General features: G+C 49.9%; 1 protein-coding gene across 1 annotated transcript; it reads left to right on the forward strand.

Annotated features, from left to right (window-relative positions):
- Positions 1-10,619: 10,619 nt before the first annotated feature.
- Positions 10,620-27,557, forward strand: SGF29 (SAGA complex associated factor 29). Its single transcript, XM_019754760.2, has 10 exons — positions 10,620-10,682; positions 19,394-19,469; positions 19,961-20,050; positions 20,212-20,284; positions 24,746-24,810; positions 25,905-26,034; positions 26,103-26,249; positions 26,351-26,386; positions 26,481-26,643; positions 27,353-27,557. The coding sequence occupies exons 2-10, from the start codon at positions 19,451-19,453 to the stop codon at positions 27,467-27,469; spliced, it is 840 nt and encodes a 279-aa protein (XP_019610319.2). The 5' UTR covers positions 10,620-10,682; positions 19,394-19,450; the 3' UTR covers positions 27,470-27,557.
- Positions 27,558-27,708: the final 151 nt, after the last annotated feature.

The following is a 27,708-nucleotide window of genomic DNA, read 5'->3' on the forward strand; positions in this document are numbered from 1 at the left end:
TTATTTTTTGTGGATTTTTGACACATTTTGGGGAAAAAACTTGAAATCAATTAACGCAGTGAAAGAGCTAAAGAATAGGACTTGCCTTGCAGGATGGTTAGGAGGGCTAAATAGGATAGTGTACGTAAAAGTGCTTCCTTAGCACATAGTAGGTATTCAGTAAGGAACAGCTGTCATGACTACCTTCGTTTTCCTACCTTTCTTTTTCAGATGCCACATAAGTCACCATCCTATTAGCGATAATTTTGGTGTAATCGAAAGTATGCTAACCAGCGGACTGGCAGTTTACAGTAGACAAATGCTTCAACTTCCATGATCTGTTTTGCTATTGACTGTGTGATGTGCTGACAAAACGTGCAATTGGAAGGAAGAGCATAGATTTTAGAGTTTGGGTATCGCAGTCCCAGCTCAACTGCCTGGATTTCCTGAGTTGCCCACATAACTTAACCTCTCTGAACGTCCGTTTTCCCAGCGATAAAGAGGCTGTGCGTTTAGGATGGCAAGGTTTAAATGAGAATCACCTGTGTAAGCTCTAGTACCGAAGCATGGGAGGTACTAGGGGGGGAAATTGTCATTTTCTCGTTTTTTATTAAAACCAATTAGGGAATGTAGATTCTTGATGGTGGCCGGATTGAGGGTATGGGATCTGAGGGTAGGGTTTGCTTTGCTTCCCTTTGACTCAGAACAAAGCTCGTATTGTCTTAAGGCCCATAGGATTCATTTTAGAGTGGTTTAAGTATAGGGTGTTTGAATTTGTGTGAGGCCTTGGCTACTAGTAGAGAAGCCAGAGTGCTGTTTTAGGCAGGGTGTTTGGCAGCTAATATAATAATAATATATGCTTCTACCCTGCAACCTTTGTCCCTAAGAATGACCTCTTAGTAGTTAAACTTCTCAGTTGCAGATAAGAAAAAGCTAACCCAAACACTAGCCTAAGCAGAAAAGGGATATTTATCGACTCTAATTGAGGAGTCCTGGGTATACCAGCTTCAGGAATGGCTATATTCAGAAGACTAAATTATGTCACTAGTATTTTCTGTGTCTTTCAGCTCTTCTTTCCTCCATGTCTCTCTCTCTCTCTCTCTCTCTCTCTCTCTCTCTCTCTCTCTCTCTCTCTCTCTCGCAGGCAAAAGCCTCTATTGCTTCCAGGCTTCCATGACACTCTCTTAAGCAAGAGCTGAAAGAGGATGTCTCTTTGCAGATAGCTTCAGCACAGGATCTGAACTTGATTTTGGTTAGACAAGTCATGGTGGTCAGGGAGAATGTAATACTTGCAATGGCCCAGGCCGTGTACCCATCCTTAGAGCCAAAGTGAAGGGTAGTTTCCCAAAAGGAAATTGTAGTGCTGTTACCAAAATGGAGAAAAGGTGCCAGGCAAGACACTCAGAGGTTGGTTCGGCAGTGGTGGAGTAGTTCATACCAGGCCAGCCCTCCCACAAATAATGACTATAAACTGCACACACACAAAAAAATGAAATAAACCACTACCTAAAGGTACTAGAGAAAAATCAGAAGCAGGCAGTAACTGGATAGGAGTTGACCCCCAGAAGAATTGCACTAGTGAGTTCCCTATGTGTTTGTCGTCGTTGTTTTTAATGCCTGTGGGCATATGACAAAGGCCCATCGTGGAAAGAAGATAGCCACAGAGAAGGAATTGTAGATTCTTCATATAAAAGTAGGAAAGCACTTTACATACAACTTCACACAAAAACCTGTACACACATGCTAATAGCAGTATTATTCTAATAGCCAAAGAGTAGACAAACCTAAATGCCCATCAACTAATGATTGCATAAACAAAATGAGTTGTATCTATGCAATGGAATATTATTTGGCCATAAAAGGAATGAAGTACTAATACAGGCTGCCATAGGAATGAACCTTGAAAACATTATGCTGAGTGAAAGAAGCCAGACACAAAAGGCTGCCTAGTATATGATTCTTTTTATATGAACTGTCTAGAATAGACAGATCCATCGAGATGGAAAGTAGAAAAATGGTTGCCAATGGCAGAGGGGAGGAGAGAATGGGGAGTGATGGCTGATGGGTACAAGGTTTCTCATTGGGGTGGTCGAAATATTCTAAGATAGTGGTGATAGTTGCACAGTCTTGTGAAGTTACCAAGAAAACCACTGAATTGAACACTGTAAAAGAGTGAGTTATGTGGTATGTGAATTATATCTGAATTAAGCTGTTCATTTTACAAATCAGCCAAACTTTTTTTTTTTTAAGATTTTATTGGGGAAGGGGAACAGGACTTTACTGGGTAACAGTGTGTACTTCCAGGACTTTTTTCCAAGTCAAGTTGTTGTTCTTTCAATCTTAGTTGTGGAGGGGGCGGTTCAGCTTCAAGTTGTTGTCCTTTCAGTCTTAGTTGTGGAGGGCGCAGCTCAGCTCCAGGTCCAGTGGCCGTTGCTAGTTGCAGGGGGCGCAGCCCACCATCCCTTGCGGGAGTCGAACTGGCAACCTCATGGTTGAGAGGACGCCCTCCAACCAACTGAGCCATTCAGGAGGTAGCTCAGCTCAAGGTGCCATGTTCAATCTTAGTTGCAGGGGGCAGAGCCCACCATCCCTTGCGGAACTTGAGGAATTGAACCGGCAACCTTGTGGTTGAAAGCCCACTGGCCCATGTGGGAATCGAACCGGTAGCCTCCGGAGTTAGGAGCATGGAGCTCTAACCGCCTGAGACACTGGACCGGCCCCACAAGAATTTTAAAGCACTTCTGAAAACTATGCTCAGGTATGTACAGGAAAATATGCTTGTAACAAATGGACAGACAAGAAATCTCAGCAGAGAAAGAGAAACTATAAAAGAGAAATGGAAATTCTAGAACCAAAAAAAATCCAACACCTAAAATGAAGACTTTGCTAGATGGTTTAAGAGCCGATTGGAACAGCTAGATATTGTATGGATAAGAAAGACCACTGACCTTGCCCTTATTATAAACTTAAAAGCTAAAACTATAACACTTCTGGAAGGAAACAGAAGAGTATCTTTGTGACCTGGGGACACAGAGAACAATAACCATAAAAGAAAATAATTACATGATCTGGAACATGCAAAACTAATCTATACTACAATGAAAACTGTCAGAACAGTGGTTCCTTCTGTGGGTAGAAACAGGAGGTGTGGCCTTCTAAGTTAGTGAAGAGGGCCAGGCGCCAAAAAGTGCAGAGTGCTGAGCCTTGCCTGGAAATTCATCTGAATACCTAGAACCTGGCAGGAATTGCCAAGCCTCTCATGGTTCAAGCATAGTGATAAGGTCACCTGGAACCTTGGACTCAGGTAACAGGTAGCTTGGGCTGCAAGCTTTCCTGCCGGCTGGGAGCTGCTTGGCTCTTTTGGTCAGGCATGGTTCTGGGGCAGGTGTGGTTTCACAATACCTGGTGCCTCCTTCCCACTTGCTTTGCACCAGCAGGCATGGCGTTCTCAGAGTAGAGAGCCTGAGAAACCTTTGCCTCTACTTAGAGTGTGTTTTCCGGGGAAATTCAAGTTCCTAACTGACTGGATCTGGAGATAGCAGTCGTTTGTTGTAAAATCGTAAAAGGAGGTGGTTCTCCTAGGCCGGGCCCAACCCAGGAGGCCAGTGATCTTACAGAACCTTGCCACTCGCCTCAGCACTTCAGAATCGTTTCACACTGGATAGAGACGAGGCGAGATGAAAGCAGTCCCAAGCCACTGTTTATGTGCGAGAAGCCCTAAATGGGTCTACGGGCTGAGAGTCGGAGGGGTTAGACAGATCTTTTCAAAAATGGGGCCCTCCTTTCCCACTGCTGCCTGTTGGTTGTGGGGTTAGGCCCCGCCTGGTTTGGTATTTCCTCTGCTCCTTCCCCTTCAGACCACGTGGGTCAGCTTTTCCACTTTGGTTTGCTGGAGGTTTCACCCTTAGTCACGCGTCTTTCTGTCTCTGCATCTACGATTTGCAAAAGGTTTTAAGAGATCCATACCTTTTTTTCCCTTGTACATGGGCTATCGCTGGAGAAATACCCAAGAAACAATAGTGGTTGCCTCTCGGGGTGGGAGGTATTGTACTTCTTGAATTGTTTGCATTGTTTTACTATGTGCATTATATTATCTACTCAAAATCTTTCCCTCCTGAAGCGAAACAGACTTTGTGTCCAGGTCCAGTGAGACAGAGATGGGATGATATTGTGATACTATGATAAGAACCTAAATGAAGACAGTGGCAGGTGTGGTGGGAGAGAGGGAGCTGTATCGGAGGTAAATTTCTGAGGCAAAACCAATAGAATTTAAATGGCGTTTGCTCACGGAGGTTGGGGGTTGGAGATGACCAGCTTGGGAAGCTGGCTGCACAGTGATGGACGCCATCAACCCATATCTGCGAGGCAGAGCAGTGCAGGAAATGTGAGGTATTTGAGGGGCCTTTTGGTAGAGCTACTCAGGTGGCCCCTGGAAATCTGAGTTGGGAGCCCTGGAGAGAGGACAGGGCTGATGACGTTGATTCGGAAGCTTCAGAATATGGGGGCTTGAAGCCAGTGAGAACGCTCAGAGAATGAGAAGGGGGCCCCGGGGTGCTCTTCCACTGCAGTGGCGGAGGAGGGCAGCAGAAAGACGGTGCAGGGTGGTTAGAGAAATTGGGGCCGTTGGAAGCCTGGAAACCCAGGGAGCAGAGCTTTGGGAAGTGGTGTGTGGTCAGGTGTTCAGTGCAGTGGAAAGTTCCAGGAGCAGGCAGGAGATATTGGGACTGAGAGAGAACCAGACTGCGAGGAGTTGAGGAGTGAACGGAAATGCAAGGACGACGGGTACTGTGTGCCAGCTCTGTGCTAGGAATGCAGGACAGAGTGATCCCCACGCTCCCCAGGGATTGGACAGGCGAGGGGAGGAGACAAATACACACCACGAGAACTTTAATATGGTTTGATAGGCACTGTGGTAGAGAGAGGCACAGGGCATCATGGTGACACTGAGAAAGGTAAGTGAGCCCAGCCTCGGAGACTGGGGTCTCCGTCTGTGATTGATGGAGACGGTGCCTTGGTAGTAAGCCAGGTCTTAGAGAATATGTAGTTAAATCAGGCTGAGGATTAGGGGCCATCTGGCTGTGGGAACATCCCGGATAGAGGGAACAGCATGTGCAGGGGGCATGGAGATAAGAAATTACGTGGCGTGTGGTCAGAAGCGGCACAGGTCAGGATTGCTGGCACAGAAAATGAGGAGCAGACAGTGATGAGAGGTGGTGGGGTCGGGGGAGAGACGAGACGGAAGCCTCTTCGTGGAGCTCTGTGTCCTGTGTCGAGGACTTATCCCGGAGGCAGGAGGCTGGAATGAAATGACCGCACTTGTCTTATAGATGGAAGGTTCTAGGGCTATGTAGAGGGTGGATCTGACAGAGGAAGACCGCTTAGGAGGCTGCTGTGTGAGTTCCAGGGGGACTGACCTTGCTAGGGCCTGAGACGGAGCGAAGTACAAAACGGAGTAGACAGAGTCCTGAAATATGGGGGCGATAAGTCAACCCGACATGGGGACTGAGGGGGTGGGGGGAGGTGACAACTCAGTTTCCAGCATAGGTGGCTGTCAGACATGGTCTCTGGTGCTGCTCCCCGCATAAGGACGCAGGACACGGTGAGGCCAAAAAGGAACACCCATGGAGCCATAGGTAGGGGAGTCATACCACTATAGTCTCGATGGCGGCCAGTTGAGACACAAAAGCAAACATTTGCCAGTCCCCCAACAGGGGGTCTTCCTGCACCGCAGTCTCGCTGGCGGCCGGGCTAGACACAGGAAGCAGGAGCCACACGATCCACAGCCTTCCCTCCGCTTCTCTGCCAACCACCCTCACTTGCTAACTGCAATCCGCGCTTGCTAGCTCAGCCACGGCAGTTATATCAGTGGCCAATGGCTAACTGGTTACAGCTGATGACCAAGCTGATGCCATCTACTACCTGAGCCAGCACCTTTCCACGTGAGGCCGAGAGCCTGGAAACTGCTGTCTGGGACTCTGTCCCCACAGTGGCTGAGGGGTGGTGGTCACACCAGCAGAGAAGGGGCATGTTACCACATGGGTGTGAGGTGGTTAGGGAGGGATGAGCTTGCTATGGGGCATACTGGTTTTTGTCTAACAGATTAATTGAGATACAATTCACATAGCATACAATTCACCCAATTAAAGTGTACAGTTAGTGGGGTTTTTTTTAGTATATTCAGAGTTGTGCAACCGTTATCATAATCTAATTTTTGAATATTTTCTGGACACATTGATTTTTTAAAAATTGTTTTTGTTACGGAAAATTTCTAGCATACAGAAATAGACTCACAGAAGGAACGTCTGAGTCAGGCATAGTGATTTAGGGTCGTCTCTGGTAGAGCGTCCGGCAACATGAGACTGGGATTCTGAATCTTAGGGAAGCCATCTGGGCGGGAGACAGATTTGGGAGTCTGCGGGGGCAGAGCCCCAGAAAGTAGTTTCCAGGCTCTCGGCCTCACATAGACAGGTGCCTGAGAAACCCTGGCTGTGTCCGGGAAGACAGGTGGTACCCTAAGAAGTCCAGGAAGTCTGGCCGTGCCCAGAAGTACTGGTGGTGCCCTGAGAAACCCTGGCTGTGCCCAGAGAGCCTAGTTGTGTCCAGGATATTGCATTCACCTCCAGGCTCCTCGCACAGGGCCCCTCGCGGAAGACGCTTGTCGCGTAGATTGTGAGGCGAGAGCCTGTAGGGGTGGAGTGTGGGGACAGAGCCCCAGAAAGCAGTTTCCAGGCTCTCGGCCTCACATAGACAGGTGCCTGGCTCAGGTAGTAAATGGCCATCAACTGTGATTGCATGGCCATCAGCTGTGGCTAGTTGGCCGTCAGCTGTAACCAGTGAGCCATTGGCCACTAATATAACTGCTGTGGCTATGCTAGCAGAGAGAGAAAGAATGGGGGCTAGCAAGAAAATGGTGGCTGGGCTGGCAAGTGTGGATCCAGCCTCCAGTGCGAGTATAGTGCCACCAGAGAGAATATAGTGGTATGACTCCCCTACCTATGGCTCCGTGGGTGTTCCTTTTTGGCCTCACCATATCCTGCGTTATGTGGGGAGCGGGAGCAGAGACCCCGCAGGTCGTCCGGCATGACAAATGGCACAGCGAGCAGGGTCTCCCGCATGACAGGAGCAGGAGGTGAGTGTGGGCTTCGGAAGCTCTTACCTTTTCTTAACACGTTGCGTACGGCTCACGAGAATCTTCCTTTTTTCTGAGCAGATTTTTATGAGGGATTTAAACCCCGCCATACACAACGTGTTAAGGTACGCTCTCCTGCAATATGCTTGTTTGCTCCTAAAGCATTGAGAAGGTGGTCCAAGAGGAGAGGGTTTCCGAGTACAGAGGAGGGGTTGGTCCTCAGTACGTACAGGAACAGCCCTTCTCTCTAGGGGTAAGCAGACGTGCTCCTCATTGGGTTGGTGAGAAAGTCTCTGGCTTCTCTTCTGAGCAAAGTAGGAACCTCACACATCAGCTTAAGGAGGCTGAGACCCGGGTCTGAGGGCAGGAGCAAAGATATCGAGGGGAGAGGAGGTTTGGATTGTCAGACAGAGTCATCAGGGAAGGCTAGCTGTATTACCTGGCTGCGTAGAGGGGTGCCCGCTGTCTGTCTGTGAGGGTGCAACATCAAGTACACCCACCTGCCCAGTGTGGGGCTTCCCAGTTTGAATATACACAGGTGTGGGCCTGTAGAAGGCGGTGGTTCCAACCAGGATCCTGCTTTATTTAGCAGGAGAGAACAACCTTTTTCCAGGCTAATCCATTCTTTCACAGGATCTTTCCTCTGAACTCTCCTCTTAGATGCACACCTTCACTTTTGCTGTAGTTCAGTGGGGCCCTTTCCTGCTCTTTTCTCACTCGGCAGATAATTTCCCAAGACTTTAGCAGTAACCTAATGCTGATCGTTCTCAAATTCATCCACTTCCATTCTCTAAACTCTAGATCCTTTATTTCATGTGGTTCTAGCTAATGCATCTTGACTTTTTTAAGTCTAGTTTTTCCTCTTTTTTTCTTTATGTTAAAATCATTATATAAAGCTGTGGTGGTAAAAATAGTATGGTATCTGTGACAAAAAAACAGATCAATGTCACAAGCAATCAAGGAAAAATAAATTAGACTTCATAAAAATTAAAAACGTGCTTCGAGGACATAATTCGATAATAAAAAAAGACAGCCAACCCAATAAAAATGGACAAAGGGCAGTTTTCCAAAGAAGATACACATATGGACAGGAAGCACATGAAAAGCTGTTCAACATCATCAACTTTCTGGGAAATGCAAATCAAAACCACTACTTCCCACTTCGCACCCACTAGGGTGCCTGTCATGAAAAAGACAGACATTAACAGCGTGCTGCTACAGATATAGGAGCCCTTGTTAATTGCTGATGGGAATGTAAAATGGAAACCGTCTGGCAGTTCCTCAGAAAGTAAACACAGTTGTCATATGACCCAGCAGTTCCGCTCCTACTAGGTATATTCCCAGAAAATGAAAACACGTCCACACAAAACCTTGTAAAAGAGTGGTCATAGCAGCATTATTTGTAATAGCCAAAAAGTGGACACAACCCACATGTCCATCAGTTGATGAATTGATCTACAACCTGTGGTCTATCCGAAGCGATAGACTGTTCTTCACCAGCCAAAAGAAATGAAATGCAGAATAGGCAAATCTATAGAGACAGAAAGTAAATTAGTGTTTGCCCAGGGCTGGGGGGATGGAGGTAGACATCTGTTCAAAATGTACAATTCGGTGGTTTTAGTATCTTCAGAGTTACACAGCCATCACCACAGTTTTAGAACATTTCATCTCCTGGCCCAAAAGCCCCACACTCTAACAGTCACTCCCCATTTTCCCTCAGCCGCCCCCACCCCCAGCTTCCTATGGATCTGCCCATTCTGGAGATTTCAAAGAAATGCAGCCATACGCTGTGGTCCTTTGTGCCTGGCTTCTTTCACTCAGTGTCATGTTTTCAAGGTTCATCCACGTGGCAGCCTGTGTTAGTACTTCACTCCTTTTTATTGTCATTCCTGTCCACTGTATGGATGATACCACTCTTGCTTCATTCATTTATTCATACAAGTTCTCCATGTCCTCACCAACACTTACATCTCGTTTTGATACAGCCATCCTAGTGAGCATGACATGCTGTCTCCTTGCAGTTTTGATTTGCGTTTCCTTGATGGCTAATGATATTGAGCGTCTTTTCATGTGTTGGCCATTTGTACATATTCAGAGAACTGGTGATTCAGATAATTTTTGTATATGATCTGAGGTAGGGGTTCAAATTCATTCTTTTACATGTGAATGTCCAATTGTCTCAGCACCGTTTCTCAAAAAGACTATATTCTTTCCCCATTAAGTTGTCTTGTTGAAAATTAGTTGACTGTGCACCTGAGGGTTTGTTTCTGGTCTCCCGGTTCTGTTCCATGGATCTTTAAGTCTATCCTTATGCCAGCGCCACACCGTTTTGATGACTGTAGCTTCTTCGTAGTACGTTTTATACTTGGGGAAACTTTGCTTTTCATTTTCAAGATTGTGTTGGCTATTCTGGATCCCTTGACTTTCTGTATGAATTTTAGGATGAGTGTTAATTTCTGCAAAAAAAGCCAGCTGGGATTTCAATAGGGATTACATTAAAACTATAGATCAACTTGGGGAGTGTTGCTACCTTAACAATATGAAGTGTTCTGATCCGTGAACGTGCACTGTCTTTCCGATTTAGGTTTCCTAATTTCTTTTAACAATGTTTTATAGTTTTCAGAGTAAAAACTGCACTTTCCTGATTAAATTTGTCCCTAAGTATTTTATTCTTTTTGATGCTATTGGAAATAAAATTGCTTCCTTAATTTGTTTTGGATTGTTCATTACAGGTGAATAGAAATGCAATTGATTTTTGTCTGTTGATCTCGTATCCTGCAACCTTACTATTCTAACCTTTTTGTTAGTTCTAACAGTTGTTTAGTGGATGGAGTGGATTAGGATTTTCTATTCCAAGGTCGTGTCATCTGCAAATAGAGATAGTTTTACTTCTTCCCTTCCAATATGGATTCTTTTATTAATATTTCGTTTTATTGCCTATTTGCGTGCTAGCACCTCCAGGAACAATGTTAACGTCTTCCTGATGTTAGGGGGGGAAATCTTTTAGTCTTTCACCATTAAGTATGATGTTAGCTGTGGGCGTTCATAGGTACCCTTCATCAGGTGGAGAAAGTTCCCCTTTGTTCCTAGGTTGTATATTACTTTCTTAATAACCAGAAGCAGAGATTTTAAGAAGATACAACTATTTAAAGACATGGAGTTTACAATTTATTAGTGGAGGGGGTTTGCTCTATTCACTGTGTATCTGTCCCTGTGGGTATGCAGATGTGTTCATGGAACAACTTTTCTGGAAGAGAGGGTAGCATGGAAAATTTCAGCACACCCTAACAATTTTCCTCTCATTTTTTCCCAACCTTCCTTTATCTTTGGCCTTATGTCCCTTTTTACCTAGTTATAACTTACTCTTTTAATTACCTTTATTGTCTTTTGTTCTTTTTCCAATTACATTTCATTTTCATCAGAATACATCATCTTTCCTTAAGTCAGATTTTTTTTTTTTAGTAATTTCTCTTCCTTCTATAATAAAAAAGTAACTGTTTTATGACTCGTGTCTGCTGATTCCCGCATCGCAGAGCTCCTCACAGAGCTCCATCAGCTGATCAAACAGACGCAGGTAAAAGGGCTCAGCCCTCCACTCCTCGGGGGACATGGCCTGTGACACTGAGCCCTAGAGGGGTCGGAGCAGGTTTTGTTCAGTGAGATGGGACATGTGGGAACCGAGACGATGTGATGAAGGTGAGAGGAGGAAGGGAACGTGGGGCATGGCTGCCGTTCCTGTTGGATTGTCTGCCATGTGCAGGATCTTATGATTCTTTTTGTTTAATAACAGTGTATCGAGATGTAATTCATATGCCATACAGTTCACCCATTTAAAGTGTACAATTCAGTCTCCGGGGGCCCCAAGCCTGAGGCTGATGCGGCTGGTCCAGGGGGCTGCGGGAGGGGGTAGAGGGCTCGGCTGTCCTCATCCTTCAATAAAGCTGTTGGTCTAACTCAAAATAACACACACACACACAGCCAATTCAGTGGTTTTCAGTATATTCCGAGCGTTGTGCAACCATCACCATGATCAATTTCAGACCATCTCATTGCTTAACAGAAGCGCCCTGCACCCAATAGCTGTCACTCCTTTTTCCTCCACCCCTTCACCCCAAGTAAACAAAGATGCTCTTATCAGGCAAGATAGTCCAAGGGGCTTAGTTAGAGGTCATCTCTCAGAAGTTGGTCAGGGGCCAAGCCTTCTGTGGAATGGGTAGCGTTTGAAAACCCAGGCCTGCTTAGTTCATCTTCAACTACAAGCCACGCCGCTGGCGCCTGGCCTCGCCTCTCGTACAGCAGAATGAGCATATCTGAGCGTCTCATTTCAGCATGGCGTTTATATTACAGATACAGTGATAGTGTCCGTATGAATACGCCTGATGTTTGAAGGAGCCAGTGTGTGTGGGGGGGTGGACTTGAAGAACTGACAGATCTGTCCTAGAGAGCCATTGTACGTTTCCTGTGGTCGTGCTAACTTGGCTCATTTCCCCCCTTCATCTACCGCTATTTGGACCTTATGATAAATTTGGGTAGAACTGTTTAGCATAGAAATTAGCTGGTGGTTAGCTAAACCCAGTTCTTCTTCAGGCCACTCATTTTCCGTGAGTATTACATTCTGATAAGGCTTTGACTCGGTCTCCCGGTGCATTTGATCGGCGGTCTCAGTATGACCACATGACTTATTTGCATAAGGTAGTTAGGTCTTACCAACAAGGCCAGTGTGACACCTTATTGAAGTACGGCCATTGTAAAATTCACTTTCCTCATAGAACAAGTAAGAAAGAGTTACAGAGCTATTTCTTACATATTCCCAACTGAATTGGTCCTGTCCATTTACCAGCTATTCTTGTGGACAGACTTGATTACAGTTGGCCATAATTCAATTTCCGAGTTCCAGGTCCATTGGGGATAAAGCCGGTCACCCTGACTCAGCTGAAAGGCCTGTACCGAGACTGGTTGCCACTGTGTATGTCATGCAAGGTCTCTGGTCCTGCTCCCCGCACCAGAATGCAGGACATGGTGAGGCCAAAAAGGAACACCCAGGGAGCCATAGATACGGGAGTCATACCAGTATATTCTTGCTGGTGGCTGGTCGAGACACAAAAGCAAACATCCGCCAGCACCCTAACAAGGGGTCTTCCTGCACCCCAATCTCGCTGGCGGCCAGGTGAGACACAGGAAGTAGGATCAACACGATTCGTGATCTACAATCCGCTTCCTAACCCCACTTGCTAGTCGCACTCCGCCGTCCGCTTCCCTACTAACCAACCTACCGCCCAGCGTAGCCACGGCTGTTACATCAGTGGCCAATGGCTCACTGGTTACAGCTGACGGCCAACTAGTCACAGCTGATATCCGTCTACTACCCGAGCCAGCACCTTTCCATGTGAGGCCGAGAGCCTGGAACCTGCTCTCTGGGACTCTGTCCCCACAGCTTCTTTGGTTGGGACTGGTGATCTTGCTGGGGTATCCTCTGTATCCCCAAAGCCCCTGAATGAGGAAAAATGGATTTTAATTAATAAATCCATTAGCTCTATAGAGCCTGTGACCATTCAACCAATCATTTGGGTGTCGTTAATTGTCTAGGAGTTAGGCCCGGAAAGGATAGGAGAGAACATTAGGCTTCAATGATTACAATCAACAAGTATGAATCACAAGTTTTAGGGTAATTATCTAAAGCAGGAGGTAGGAGATTTCTATGATTCAGGTTAAAAACAATCTATTATTTATGATTAAGACACTAATGGAGTTAAAACACTAAAGAAAGAAAACTTAAGAGTTTTCTGTAGCAAGAAAGAGTCCTTTCGTTTGGCCTGTATCAAGGGGGTTCCCATATCAAGGGTGCAGCCCTTTCCCAACAACAGATCGGTCCTCGAATCACCCGGCACCGCTTGTTGGCTTGGCCTGGACCACTCACTAAAGCATCATCATCTTTCCAGCTGACTCATCCCTTTCCTTCCTCCTGTAAGAGAGCTCACTTCAGCCTGTTTCTTCTCACGAACGAATCTTTTCCCCTCGATTCCTGCTTCTCATGGAAAGTGAATTCAGCGTGTCCCACAGCCCACACCCTCTTCTGTCTCGAGTCCAACGTTGCTCACTGTGCCATGCATTATGTTGCTGTTGTGTCCTAACGGCCCAGGTGCAGTTAAAATACATATTTTGTACCCAGAAATGTTGGGTGCCCCACTAGGGTTAGGTGAGTGGTCGTCATATCTAAGTTACTGGATGTAACTTAGCCTGACTACTGTATCCTACGGCCTTTCTAAACCCTCCTCATCTCAGGGGGGGGCCTTTGGACCCACCCTGTGGGACCTACTGCTTTAATCCTGTCAGAAACCCATTGTCGTGCGGGAGACCCTGCTCGCTGCACCATTTGTCGTGCGGGGCGTCTGGCGGGGTCTCTGTCCTGCTCCCCACATAAGAACGCAGGATATGGTGAGGCCGAAAAGGAACACCCACGGAGCCATAGGTAGGGGAGTCATACCACTGTGGTCTCACTGGAGGCTGGGCCCACCGGACGCCGACCTGCCGTCCGCCTTTCCGCCAACCGACCGACTGACGACTCTTCTCCACTCTGTCAACTCTGTTCCTCTCTCTTGGCTCTCCTCTTCCGCTTTCCTCGGCTCTGCTCGGCTCCTCGGCTCCTCGGCAATCCTCCGTAGCCACAGCAGTTATATTGGCGGCTGATTGGCTAACTGGCCACAGCCGACGGCCAATCCACCCAAGCCAGCACCCCTCCACGTGAGGCCGAGAGCCTGTAAACTACTTTCTGGGGCTCTGTCCCCACAGGAGTCATACCACTATATTCTCTCTGGCGGCACTATACTCTCACTGGAGGCTGGATCCACACTGTCCGCAAACCGCCATCCGCACTTGCCAGCCCAGCCGCCATCTTCTTGCTAGCCCCCATTCTTTCTCTTTCTCCTCTCTCGTAGCCACAGCAGTTATATTAGTGGCCAATGGCTCACTGTTACAGCTGACGGCCAACTAGCCACAGCTGATGGCCATGCAATCACAGTTGATGGCCATTTACTACCTGAACCAGCACCTGTCTATGTGAGGCTGAGAGCCTGGAAACTACTTTCTGGGGCTCTGCCCCCACACCCATTTTCTCCCTGTTCTTTATAATAGCTTTCCATTCCCCCAAATCAAGGGTGATACATGTTTGTGCATAGCAGGCTGCAGTATGTTGTGGGGCAGATGTTAGGAAAATTTGCCTTCATTGGCTGATGTGATTTATTGTTTCTTTTTGTCTGTTTTTCCCTCATCTAATCCCCAGTAGAGGAGATATGAGGTGAAGAATGACGTGACAGGCACGTTGCCAAGCCCTAAATGGCCTTGAGCCGATGGTCCCAGCCCGGAACAGCAGATTGTTTGTCTGGATGAACTGGCCCTTCAGCCAGATAAACAATATCTTTATCACATTAGCTGCAGAACCCTCACAGAACTGGCCATTCCCTGAGGGGGAGACAGGAACAAGAAAATTGGCTCTGACGTGCCTCTGAAGAGATACATAAGACAGACCTCAATTGGCAGTAAATTGGAACTTAGAACTTGGAAATTGGAAATTGGAACTTGCATGCAGCTTGCAGCATTGGGGGACGTCCCAGTCTCTAGCCATGAACCTGATGAGGTCTTTTTGGGTTCCCGACCTTTCCCGTGTTGTCTCCCCCCGGTTTGTGAGCTTCTTTGGCACAACATTGTTATTAATGTGTATAGTTTAGTCTTACCTGCCTTTACCTTCTGTCATTGCACATTTTCTGATTGCCTTTGACTTTTGCTATTGTATGTTTCCAAATAAATTGATTGGGTCCTCGTTAGCGGGTCTCCCTTTCTTTTCCCCGCTCATGATTACACATGTCAAGCCTGGGCTGCTATATTTTGTCCAGGGACCTTTCTCATCAGGCCATCATCCATGTTCATAGTTCCACAACAATCTGTCCGCTCAGAGCCGTGCAGCACTCAGTCCAGTGGCCCAGGATTGAGAGGATCCCAGGAATTCCTTCCAGTGACACGCTTTGTAGTGGGATGTAACCTGAAAACTAAGAGTCAGAAGAAGCTGGCACACATATTGCTAAGTGAAAGAACCCAGTCTGGAAGGTTATGTACTGTGGGATGCTGACTATGTTACATTCTGGGAAAGGCGAAATGAGAGAGTGAAAAGCTAAGTGATTGCAGCCAGACTTCCTGGACTTCTTAGGGTACCACCTGTCTTCCCGGACACAGCCAGGGTTTCTCAGGGCACTGCCACTCTCTCTGGGAACAGCCTGACTTCCTGGGCACCGCCAGGGTATCTCAGGGCTCAGCCAGACTTCCTGGACTCAGCCAGGGCTCTCAGGGCACTGCCACTCTCTCTGGGAACAGCCCGACTTCCTGGGCACAGCCAGGGTATCTCAGGGCTCAGCCAGACTTCCTGGACTCAGCCAGGGCTCTCAGGGCACTGCCACTCTCTCTGGGAACAGCCCGACTTCCTGGGCACCGCCAGGGTATCTCAGGGCTCAGCCAGACTTCCTGGACTCAGCCAGGGCTCTCAGGGCACTGCCACTCTCTCTGTGCCTCTCAGGGTACCCTGCTGGAACAACAGCGACTCACAATCAAGGTGCTTACATATTCTCAATGGCGGCCAGTCAAGACACAAAAGCAAATATCCCCAGTTCCACTAACAACAGTTCCCAAACAAACAGTCAAGCTGTCCATTAAATTAGGGATGGAAGGCAATTCCCCATAGTCCATAGTCATTTCTCCAGGGCTGTCCTGGGGTGAAGGATGACCTTGACCTCACCCTCATCTCCCACGGAGGACTCAGCAAGCGTTACCTCCTGGGACTATAAGTCCTGCATCCGGGCTGCCTGAGCAGGAACTTCCCGGCCCACAAGGCTGCAACGACCTTCGCTTTCTCCGGCCTGTGCTGGTTGGGGAACCGTCCACATCTTTCCACCCCTCCACGGGGTCCAGCTCTCCAGCAGCTGCTCCTCCTGGTCTCCCAGAGACTGAGTGTTCATACGCACAAACTGCTCCACCGTCCTTTGGAGAGCTTTGGCCGGCACCATACCCTGCTCGCTGCGCCATTTGTCGTGCAGGGCGTCCGGTGGGGTCTCTGCTCCCGCACATAAGAACGCAGGATATGGTGAGGCCAAAAAGGAACACCCATGGAGCCATAGGTAGGGGAGTCATACCACTATATTCTCTCTGGCGGCACTGTACTCTCACTGGAGGCTGGATCCACACTGTCCGCAAACCGCCATCCACACTTGCCAGCCCAGCCGCCATCTTCTTGCTAGCCCCCATTCTTCTCTCTCTCCTAGCGTAGCCACAGCAGTTATATTAGTGGCCAATGGCTCACTGGTTACAGCTGACGGCCAACTAGCCACAGCTGATGGCCATCCAATCACAGTTGATGGCCATTTACTACCTGAGCCAGCACCTGTCTATGTGAGGCTGAGCCTGGAAACTACTTTCTGGGGCTCTGCCCCCACACCCATTTTCTCCCTGTTCTTTATAATAGCTTTCCATTCCCCCAAATCAAGGGTGATACATGTTTGTGCATAGCAGGCTGCAGTATGTTGTGGGGCAGATGTTAGGAAAATTTGCCTTCATTGGCTGATGTGATTTATTGTTTCTTTTTGTCTGTTTTTCCCTCATCTAATCCCCAGTAGAGGAGATATGAGGTGAAGAATGACGTGACAGGCACGTTGCCAAGCCCTAAATGGCCTTGAGCCGATGGTCCCAGCCCGGAACAGCAGATTGTTTGTCTGGATGAACTGGCCCTTCAGCCAGATAAACAATATCTTTATCACATTAGCTGCAGAACCCTCACAGAACTGGCCATTCCCTGAGGGGGAGACAGGAACAAGAAAATTGGCTCTGACGTGCCTCTGAAGAGATACATAAGACAGACCTCAATTGGCAGTAAATTGGAACTTAGAACTTGGAAATTGGAAATTGGAACTTGCATGCAGCTTGCAGCATTGGGGGACGTCCCAGTCTCTAGCCATGAACCTGATGAGGTCTTTTTGGGTTCCCGACCTTTCCCGTGTTGTCTCCCCCCGGTTTGTGAGCTTCTTTGGCACAACATTGTTATTAATGTGTATAGTTTAGTCTTACCTGCCTTTACCTTCTGTCATTGCACATTTTCTGATTGCCTTTGACTTTTGCTATTGTATGTTTCCAAATAAATTGACTGGGTCCTCGTTAGCATGTCTCCCCTCTTTTCCCCGCTCATGATTACACATGTCAAGCCTGGGCTGCTATATTTTGTCCAGGGACCTTTCTCATCAGGCCATCATCCAGGTTCATAGTTCCACAACAATCTATCCGCTCAGAGCCGTGCAGCACTCAGTCCAGTGGCCCAGGATTGAGAGGATCCCAGGAATTCCTTCCAGTGACACGCTTTGTAGTGGGATGTAACCTGAAAACTAAGAGTCAGAAGAAGCTGGCACACATATTGCTAAGTGAAAGAACCCAGTCTGGAAGGTTATGTACTGTGGGATGCTGACTATGTTACATTCTGGGAAAGGCGAAATGAGAGAGTGAAAAGCTAAGTGATTGCAGCGGCCCGGAGGGCGGAAGGGAAGGAGGAATGACTAGGGAAGCGGGATTTTCAGGGAGGTGAGACTCTTCTGTATGATACTGGAATGGTGGGTACAATATGTTACGCTTCTGTCAAAACCCGTAGAATGTACAACACAAAAAGTGAACCTTAATGTAACCTATGGACTTTAGTTAATTATCAATATTGATTTATTAACTGTAACAAATATGCTCATGCAAGATGTTACTCAAACTGCAGGCAAAGCAACTACATAGGAACTCTCTACTGTCTGTTCAATTTTTCTGGAACCCTAAAACTGCTCGAAAACTATTAATACAATTTTAAAGCTAAAGAAGGCCCTAGTACTTGCTAGAATTCCACTCCCTCGTCAGCTGTTAGCCCAGTGTGTCATCATGCCACGTGACCAGAATGTCTCTCTCAGAGGGCTGCTGCCCAGGTGTGCGTGCTTCCATGTGCTTTTGTTAGGTTCTAAACGCAGGGCTGGGCTTGGCAGATGGATGGCTGCACCCTTTGGGGCATCTGGCATAGCTGAGGGAAGACCAGTATCATTCTCCTGCTCTGAGCCTCTCCAGGCGTTAATGCAATCCTGAAGTTAGCACGTTGCATGACCCATTCATTCTTTTACCCATCGGCTATTTCTCCCTGTTCTCCATTCGTCACTGATTTTTACTCAGACTTTTCTGTGTTGGAAGGACGTTAGGTTCAGCCCCTGTGCTGGTCCAGACTGCTAAGTTGTTAGCAGCACTAGTCTAGCGAGTGTCCCGTCCTGCGCCCTCCCCCGACCCCATCATTCCCACTCACGTAGGGTTATGGTAGGTACAGAGCTAGTGGGCTGTTTTGACCACAGGGCAGTATAGCTGCGTTCACCTCTAACCCCATTTTGCCTGATGGGGTGAAGATACAACCCACCCCCTCAGGCACTTAGAAATTCTGACTTCAAGGTTAAAAGGTACAGTTACAGTGTCTTACTGTGTTTCCCTGAAAATAAGACCTAACCGGAAAATAAGCCCTAGCATGGTTTTTCAGAATGACATCCCTTGAACATAAGCCCTAATGCATCTTTTGGAGCAAAAATTAATGTAAGACCCGGTCTATTTTCGGGGAAACATGGTAGGTAGGAATCATCCCTGCTTCCGGCATCTTCAGTTGCCCCGGTCCCAGGACCACTGATATGGGGGAGAGTGGCACCAGCATCCTTCCCCATCCCCTCTTCCCCAGGTAAACTGATCACAGGTGTCCCTGTTCATTTCTGGACTCAACTCTATTTCTGTGCCCTATGTACCAGTCACACCATGTGACTACAATAGCTTTGTAGGAAATGTGGAAATCAGGGAATGTTGAGTCCTCCAATGTTGTTTTTGTTCTTTTTCAAGGTGGTTTTGGCTATTCTGGGTCACTTGAATTTCCATGTGAATTTTAGAATAAGCGTGTCAATTTCTATAAAGACGTCCGCTGGAATTTTGATGGGGATTGCATTGAATCTGCAGATCAGTTTGTCTTTTTTGATGAAGGAAAGTCATTAAATGTATAATTTATAATTTAACTTTGATGCCTTTTGTAATGCGTTTGCATTAGTCAGGGAAAAAGTCCTTTTGAACTGATCCTGAGTTTGGATGTAGAAAGTGCTGGCCATGTGTGTGGAGCGCCTGGCCTAGGACGCAGGGTGCCGCCCCCCACCCCCGCCCCGCAGGACGAAGGGCTTCCCTCATGTTCTGTCGACCTCCTCCTTGCAGGAAGAGCGTTCGCGGAGCGAACACAACTTAGTGAATATTCAGAAGACCCACGAGCGCATGCAGACCGAGAACAAGAGTGAGTCTCCAGGGCTCGGGAGAGAGCAGGGATGGGGGGTGGGGCCAAGACTGTGGGCGGGGCCAAGATTGGGGGCGGGGCTGCTCTCTTTTCCAAAAGGGACTTTTCCTGTATCTGCAAACTGTATCGTCCAAAGTGAGCTGCTCCTCAGGCCAGAGGGACAGTTTTCCCTTAGGCTGGGTGACCTAAGGTGACCCAGGAGACAGGTGACAGACGGCTGCCTGGCACTGAGGAACCTTAAAATCCCCCAGCTCTAGGGACTAGAAAGTCAGGTAAATGAGGCTGCCCTGGGAATGAGGCTTCTCAGGAAAGTGAGAAAATCTAGGGAAATGCCTTAGAGCACACACAGCTCAGTTCTCGGGGTTTCCCTGGAGAGAGAGCTGCCCCCCCCGGGGGGGGGCCCCCCCGAAGAGGCCCTCAGAGGGTCAGGCTCCTGGGCTGTGCTCTCCACCTCTGAGCAGCTTTGAGAACATTTTCTGCTTTCCCGCGAGCTGAGACATCTTTTCTGCGGGTGTCGTGCTGTGGCGAAGATAAGAGGTCCTCTGTTAGATGTGGTGAAGGCATTTGTACCCTATGGCAATGTGAGCTCCTTGTACCTGGGGTCCCAGTGCCCCCGGGAGCACTTCTGAGCTAGGAGAGCTGGTACCTCACCCAGGGTCTGAGCCCACTGTCCTGGAAGCAGAGCCACGTGACTGTCAGCTGCCCCTCGCCCACACCTCCTCCTCCTGTGCTTCTTCTGCAGTCTCTCCCTATTACCGGACAAAGCTGCGTGGCCTCTACACAACCGCCAAAGCCGATGCAGAGGCCGAGTGCAAGTGAGTGTGACCCCCTCGCCCTGCCCCCGGCTCTCCTCCCTCGCCCGTGCTGCTGCGGATGAGCAGATTCCAACACCCCAGCCTCTCCCAGGAACCCTCCTTCCCTAGAATCACATCTAGGCCCCCCTCTGCCCGAGCCCTGCTGTTTCACAGCTGGCAGCATGGCAGGGGGCAAATCCCAGCTGCTGCCCTGTACTAGTCACGTGGCCTTGGGAGGTCACTTCCCCTGAGACTCAGTTGCTCTGTCATTAAAAAGGGATAATAGCTACCTATAGAGTTGTCAACATAAAATGAGATCAGGCATATAAAATGTCTAAGACCAGTTTCTTCAACTCTTTTGACCATAACAGGTATTAGGAGATACATTCTCTGTTGTGGCCTAATAATAACAACAACAACAACAAAAACGCTGTGTGCCTCACTGTGTGCTGGGTACTATGCTAAGTACTTTGTATATTTACCTCACTGAATCCTCAGAACAATTCTAAAATGGATGTTACCCCCATACAACAGATGAGGAAATTGAAATTCCAAGGGGTTGTGTAATCTTCCACAGTCAAAGTCACACGGCTAGTAAGTGGGGGAGGCCAATTTCAAACCCAAAGTCAATATTCTTTAATCCCATGCTAGAATGATACAATGAAGCCTTTTCACAGCACACACACACACACACACACACACACACACACACATTGGTTTTATGTGTGTGTATTATCACAGAATTGGAACAAGAATTACAGTTTTTACTGTTACAATGTGTAGTCTGTTGTTTAAATGTTGTTACCCAAGAAATTAATTTCATGACTCAATAATGAGTCAGCCAACATTTTACAAAACACTGCCTTGCATGTGTGCGCGGCAGGTGACAGCCATGCGCCCGAGGCAGCACCCCAAGCATTACTGGTGGCTCCAGGGCACTTCCTGTCCTTCCGTCTGGCTCTCCTCAGGCTCTTTCCGGCGCTGGGAATCCCATATTCTCTTTGCCTGCTGTCAGTCATTCTGCAAACCTTTGCTGGTGCCATCCCTGCGTTCAGCCTGGGCAGTCCTTATCTAGACACACAGGGTAGTGAGGCTCCCGCGTTTGAGCTCAAGCAGCCCAAAATGGAGAGACACCCTAAAAAAAAGAAAAAACGTGTATAGGACAGTATGGTTGGCGAGCCAGCAGAGATGGACGGCGTCAGAGAGGGGGAGAGTCTTGAGTGGGGATCGGCAGGTAGGCAGACAGGACACGGTCCAGGGCTCAGGCATTTGGGGAGTGAGAACTAGTCCTGTATGGCTGGGGGAGGGGAAGGCAGGAATGTGGGGGACCCCCAGTACTGGAATTTGTCCTGGAGGCCACGGAACCCACGAAGCTGTAGAAGAGGAGAGAAACCTTTGGCTGCCACGTGGAGAGCAGCCTGGGGGAGACTGAAGGCTAGTGAGGACGCCAGGCAAGAGACACTGAAGTTGAGCTGAGACAGTGGCAGAGGGAATGGAGAAGCAAAGGTGGGTGCAGGGGTCATTTCTGAGGTCAAATTGGGGACGAGTTGGAAGCAGAGAAGTTGAAGATTGCAAGGTTTTTACTTGGACAGAGGGACCCAATGGGGATCCCTGTGCCACACGTTAGGGAGCAGAACAGAAGGGTGGGGCTGACTTGGGGGGGAGACATAGTGAACTTAGATTGGAGGTGTTGCCTTCTTGCCCCCTCCTTCCCCACCCCCGTCTTCTCCCTCCCTGACTGGCAGATTTCTCACCTGCCCGTACTCAGGCCCTCTCCCAGTCACCCGGGCTGGAGCTTGACTTCCGTAAGTCAGAGTCACCCGCCCTCATTTGCATGTAAAAGACAAACTGTGCCTTCCCAGCTTAACTGCTGGCAAAGTGAGGCGACAGCTTCTAAGACCAGTGTGGTGTGGGCTCTTCTCTGGCATTGACTCACCCAGAGTTAAGCTTGTGTCATAACTACAAGTCCCGACTTCTTGCAGTTCTTCTGCTATCTCACTTTTTCAAACGGTCGCACGTGCATGCGTTCATTTGCTCAACCCTGAGTGAAGCCACCTCAGCACCAAAATGCCCTGCTGGGCGTGGGACCGCGGGTGGCGTAGAGATGCCGGCACGGAGCTCCGAGGCTGGGAGGGGACGCAATGCTGTGTGTCCCTGTAGCACTCATCCAGGTGCTGCTCACATCGGCTCACCTGCTGAGTAGGTGCACTGGGACCCTCTGGAAACTGAGGAGGTGCCAAGAGCCTGTTCAGGAACTAGCCTGGCTCCCGGGAGGCGCTGCTGGTCTTTGTGCTGTGTACGCCCCCACTGCACCCCGGCTGCTTTTAAACCTCCACCTGCTTTGCAGAAAATGGAAAGGAACGCCTGTGTCTTCATTTAACAATCACCTCTTTTTAAAAAAGGCCTGGCAGCAGGAGTCACAGGGAAACAAGCTCATAGATCTAATTTTCCATATTCCAGGGGAGGACGAGTCCATTCCCAGGTGGGAACCAGTTCTTTTGTAATGTTAGTTCTAAAGGCATTTCTCAAGATGCGGGTTTGGAAGGGCACAGCAAGCAGTATCAGGAACTGTGTCCTCAGTGACACTTTGGCCACAGACAGTGGACAGCCTCAGTCACTGTCATGCGGGAGACCCTGCTCGCCGCGCCATTTGTCGTGCGGGGTGCCAGGCGGGGTCTCTGCTCCCGCTCCCCGCACAAGAACGCAGGATATGGTGAGGCCAAAAAGGAACACCCACAGAGCCATAGGTAGGGGAGTCATACTAGTATATTCTCGCTGGCGGCACTATACTCTCACTGGAGGCTGGATCCACACTGTCCGCAAACCGCCATCCACGCTTGCCAGCCCAGCCGCCATCTTCTTGCTAGCCCCCATTCTTTTCTCTCTCTTTCCTCTCTCTCCTAGCGTAGCCACAGCAGTTATATTAGTGGCTAATGGCTCACTGGTTACAGCTGACGGCCAACTAGCCACAGCTGATGGCCATGCAATCACAGTTGATGGCCATTTACTATCTGAGCTAGCACTTGTCTATGTGAGGCCGAGAGCCTGGAAACTACTTTCTGGGGCTCTGCCCCCACAGTCACTCCCAAGTTGCCACTACAGGAGGTTGTTTAAGGAGTGCAGACACAGGTATGGTTTAGCTTTCCAAGCGGGGAGTGAGTCACGGGCTCCAATGTCAGGAGCCTGCCAGGAAGAGAGAAGGATTGGCTGCCTGGGTGCCTGGACCATCTTTCACTGGGACCTGGACGGCGGTCTACTTGCTGGTGGGCACCTGCTGACCGGAGGTGACGCTGTGGTTAATCCTCATACACCACAGGATGTGTCAGCTCTCCCTCCTCACCCCGAAACAGACCATTTAGAGCTGTGCAAAGAAGCCATGTGCATGAGACGCTGACATCTGTTACCTTCGCCCTCCTGTTTCAGTCCCCCCCCCCCCGCACCCCACACACACACAGGGCAGCCAGGCCCTGAGGGCTCCTGCAGGTTCCTTCTTGATGGGTGGAGGAGAGGGGGCTGTGAGTGGGCTGCCCCACCAGTCCCACCTGTACAGCGCCCCCTGGCTTAGCTGCTTTGCGCCTAGTTCAAATAATTACGCTGTGAATTTGTATGCAGCAATACTGGATATTTTAAAGGGTGCTGTACTATTTTAGCCCCTTGCTAATGGTCTGCGGGGAGGTGCTGAGGTTGGGGGGAGGATGGTGCGGGCTCAGGGCTCTTAGCTACATTCAACAGAATGCCAACCAGAAAGAGCCCTTCCTCAGCTGGCACACGTGCAGTGGGCCTCTTGGCACCATCCATGAGGCGGGCTACCTGCCTGTCAGAACGTAGGGAACCATGCTTTGCCTGGGAGGTCATACTAGATGACCTGAAGCTTTTATGGTTCTGAGATGAGAAGTGTCAGATCCAGAAAAAACTGCTTTTTAAATAGTAAATGACCTCAAAACATTGTTTCCTCAAACCTCTGCGGTAGAACAACAGTAACTTTAGGAGATGATATTACATTCCTCTCCTAGAGATTCACAATGCATATTAATGTATGTATGAATAACAGCTCTGCTGAGTTCTGCAGTAAGTTCTTTAACTCCGCCTTGCTCTGAGCTGACAACTCCCCAGAGTCCTGGAGTCTCCTGCCCGTATCCCACCTTGGGCAGACCCTGAGTTTTCCTTCTGGCTTCTGAATCTCAAGCAGTTGTTAGAGGTTGCCCGCACTCAGCAGCTTGTCTTCGGGATTTTCAAAAGCAGTCAGGCAAAGGCAGCTCTCTCTGCTTTGCTTACTTACTCTCCGGGATCCTCTTAGGTTTTTGGACCTGCTACGGCCTACTGTCTCATCAGATTTTTATGCTTTAAAGATGAAAAACCACCTACGTGGGGCTTAGAGTTTTCTGCAGAAGGGTTGGTCTGAATTACTAGCCAGCCTGCCTGCCGTAACCAGAAAAGGAAATCTGTGCTTTGGTCTTCATGTGAACCTCTTCTCTCCCTCAGCATCCTCCGAAAAGCCCTAGATAAGATTGCGGAAATCAAGTCACTGTTGGAAGAGAGGCGGATCGGTGAGTTAGAGATGACACGTCAGCTCTGCATTCCTTGCCCAGGCGGAGTGGGGCTTCCTGAGAGCAGCAGCCGTGTCTTCCCGTGGGGGGACCTGTAACCTCAGCCTGGTGTCACCGGACCATGGGCCTCTGACAGAAGCACCAGGGCAGCCTGGGACTGGGAAGGGGGTGGCGGTCATTCCCAGGGCTCAGGCAGGGTCTCCCCGTGCGCCTCTGCACCGTGATGGTTTGCTCTGCTCCCTCTCTACTGCCTGGGGCAGTCGCCAGCCTCCTCCCCACCACCCCCCTCCCATTTCTTCCTGTGGTGACAGCCTGGCTGTTTTTTGAGAGCCACACCCTGGATGACTTGAAGCCAATGTGTCAGAGGGTGTTTGCACAGGATGCGGGCGCGCAGATGCCTTCAGACCACCTTGGCTTTCCCACGTCTCTGTCGCCCCTCAGTGAACCCACAGTGGGCAGACCCCTTGCCCATCAGGACAAATGTTGTCACTCGGACAGCTGGGTTTGAGGTTGACTGGGGATGTTCAGCCATGTCTGAGGAAGTCATGGGTTTGTCCACATTTGATAGTTGTTTAACTTTATTGAATTGCAATATACTGTTAGAAAAGTACACATAAGTGTACTTCCAGCTCTATAAAATTTTCGCTAATGAAAGAAAAGGCTGCAATCAGCACCTAGATCAAGAAACAGGATGTGACCAGCACCTCAGAACCCCCCTTTTGCCCTTTCTAGTTCCTTTCCCCAAGGGTGCCCCCTAACCTGCTGTCTCACCCATCTGTTAGTACAGCCTAGCAGTGTCACCACGGGCACCTAGTGGAAGGGTCATATGGGGGCCCTTGGGGCTGAGCTCCTCTGACACTCAGTGCAGGCGTGCTGGCTAGGTCTGGGGGCAGACACCTGTCCCCGGCACCTCAGGGGGCACACACCTGTCCCCGGTGCCAGGGTGGGGGAAGTGGCGGGGGACTCAGACACCTGTCCCGGCGCCTGGGGGGCTCAGATACCTGTCCCCGGTGCCTGGGAGGGGCTCAGACACCTGTCCCTGGGGGGGGCACACACCTGCCCCCGGTGTCTCAGGGCTCACTTCCTTCCCACAGCTGCCAAGATTGCAGGCCTGTACAACGACTCTGAGCCCCCTCGGAAGACCATGCGAAGGGGGGTGCTGATGACCCTGCTGCAGCAGTCAGCCATGACCCTGCCCCTGTGGATCGGGAAGCCCGGTGACAAGTGAGGGCAGGCACACGGGGGGAGCTGGTGACAGAGGGGCCGAGACTCACACTCTCTTCCAATCTCAGGCCACCCCCGCTCTGTGGGGCCATTCCGGCGTCTGGGGACTACGTGGCCAAACCTGGGGACAAGGTGGCGGCCCGGGTGAAGGCCGTGGACGGGGATGAGCAGTGGATCCTGGCCGAGGTGGTCAGTTACAGCCATGCCACCAACAAGTGAGTGACGCCCTGGCCTGGGGGGTGGGCTCCTGGGGCCGCTCCCCTGCCCACCTTCCTCCTCAATCCCTCTGCATCCCGTTCTCCTTATTCCCCTGCAGGTATGAGGTAGACGACATTGATGAAGAAGGCAAAGAGTAAGTATGCTGGCTGGGGAGGCGTGGGGCCGGGGACAGTCAGGCGGCGGGAGGGACCCCCACCCGCCGTGGGTGACCTGAGCATCCCCCCCAGGAGACACACCCTGAGCCGGCGGCGTATCATCCCACTGCCCCAGTGGAAGGCCAACCCTGAGACGGACCCCGAAGCCTTATTCCAGAAGGAACAGCTCGTGCTGGCCCTGTATCCCCAGACCACGTGCTTCTACCGTGCCCTGATCCACACGCCCCCACAACGGGTAAGGCAGCCCCCCTGGGAGAGGCCATCCCCAGCACCAGCGGCAGGCTGACTGACAGGGCATGGGCTGTCTTCCCACTTCCTTCCCCTCTGTGTCCTCACTTGACGGCCTCTGAGCTGCCCCCTCTCTTCTGCTTACGGTCTGCCGTGTCAACCCTCTCCAGCTCTGTCCTCTGGGCAGTGCCAGCCGACCTCTTCTCTCTGACGGCAGAGCCTTAGCAGCTGAGTGGAGTGGCCCTGATGCGTGTCCTCTAGCCTGACCCCGCTTTTGCCTTGAGATGGGAAGCACCAAACCCAGGACCTGTCTTCCAGCCCACTCCTGGGCCACTGCCCTTTCCTTGCCCAAGGCTGCTTTTCCTCGTGCTTGTGATGTAGCTGGTACCCTGCTTACCCAGCACCCATGGCAGTTTAAAGGCTGTCTCCCCTCTTCCTCCAGGACCCCTGCATGCTGCCCTTAAGATACGGTCCCCGAAAGGCACCAGCCCCTTCGGTATGAGCCGCCTGTGTCGGCAGTGAGGCCCCTTTCCCTGCTCTTCGTACCCTGCCCCTGGCCCTTGGTTGTGAAGAGCTCTGCAGTTAGTAGCAGGCACGGGGCTCAAACATCCAGACTTCTTGGGTGAAGACGAGGACAGGAGAGGCTAGCGGCACCCACACCAGAGGGTGCCACCGGTCTGACCTGGGGGGCCCCTCCTGTCTGCCCCCTGCTGCAGCCCCAGGATGACTACTCGGTCCTGTTTGAAGACACCTCCTATGCAGACGGCTACTCCCCTCCTCTCAACGTGGCCCAGAGGTACGTGGTGGCTTGTAAGGAGCCCAAGAAAAAGTGACGCAAGTTGGCAGACAGGTACCTACCCCCTGCCACCCTCCAGCTGGAACACAACGAAAGACTGTGACAAATAAATATTCCTCCCCTTTGCCTGTGTCTCCTGGGTGGTCCTTTTCCAGACCCTTCTTCCCCCTCCTCATATAGGGCACGTTGGGGGCCCGGAGGCCTCAGGGGCAGGTGGCCTCATTTTGTCCCTGTGGACATTTGCTTTCTTGGCTCAGATGTGCTCTGTGCTTCCGA

This window comes from Rhinolophus sinicus, linkage group LG18, assembly GCF_036562045.2.
Source record: "Rhinolophus sinicus isolate RSC01 linkage group LG18, ASM3656204v1, whole genome shotgun sequence".
Classification (NCBI taxonomy): Eukaryota; Metazoa; Chordata; class Mammalia; order Chiroptera; family Rhinolophidae; genus Rhinolophus; species Rhinolophus sinicus.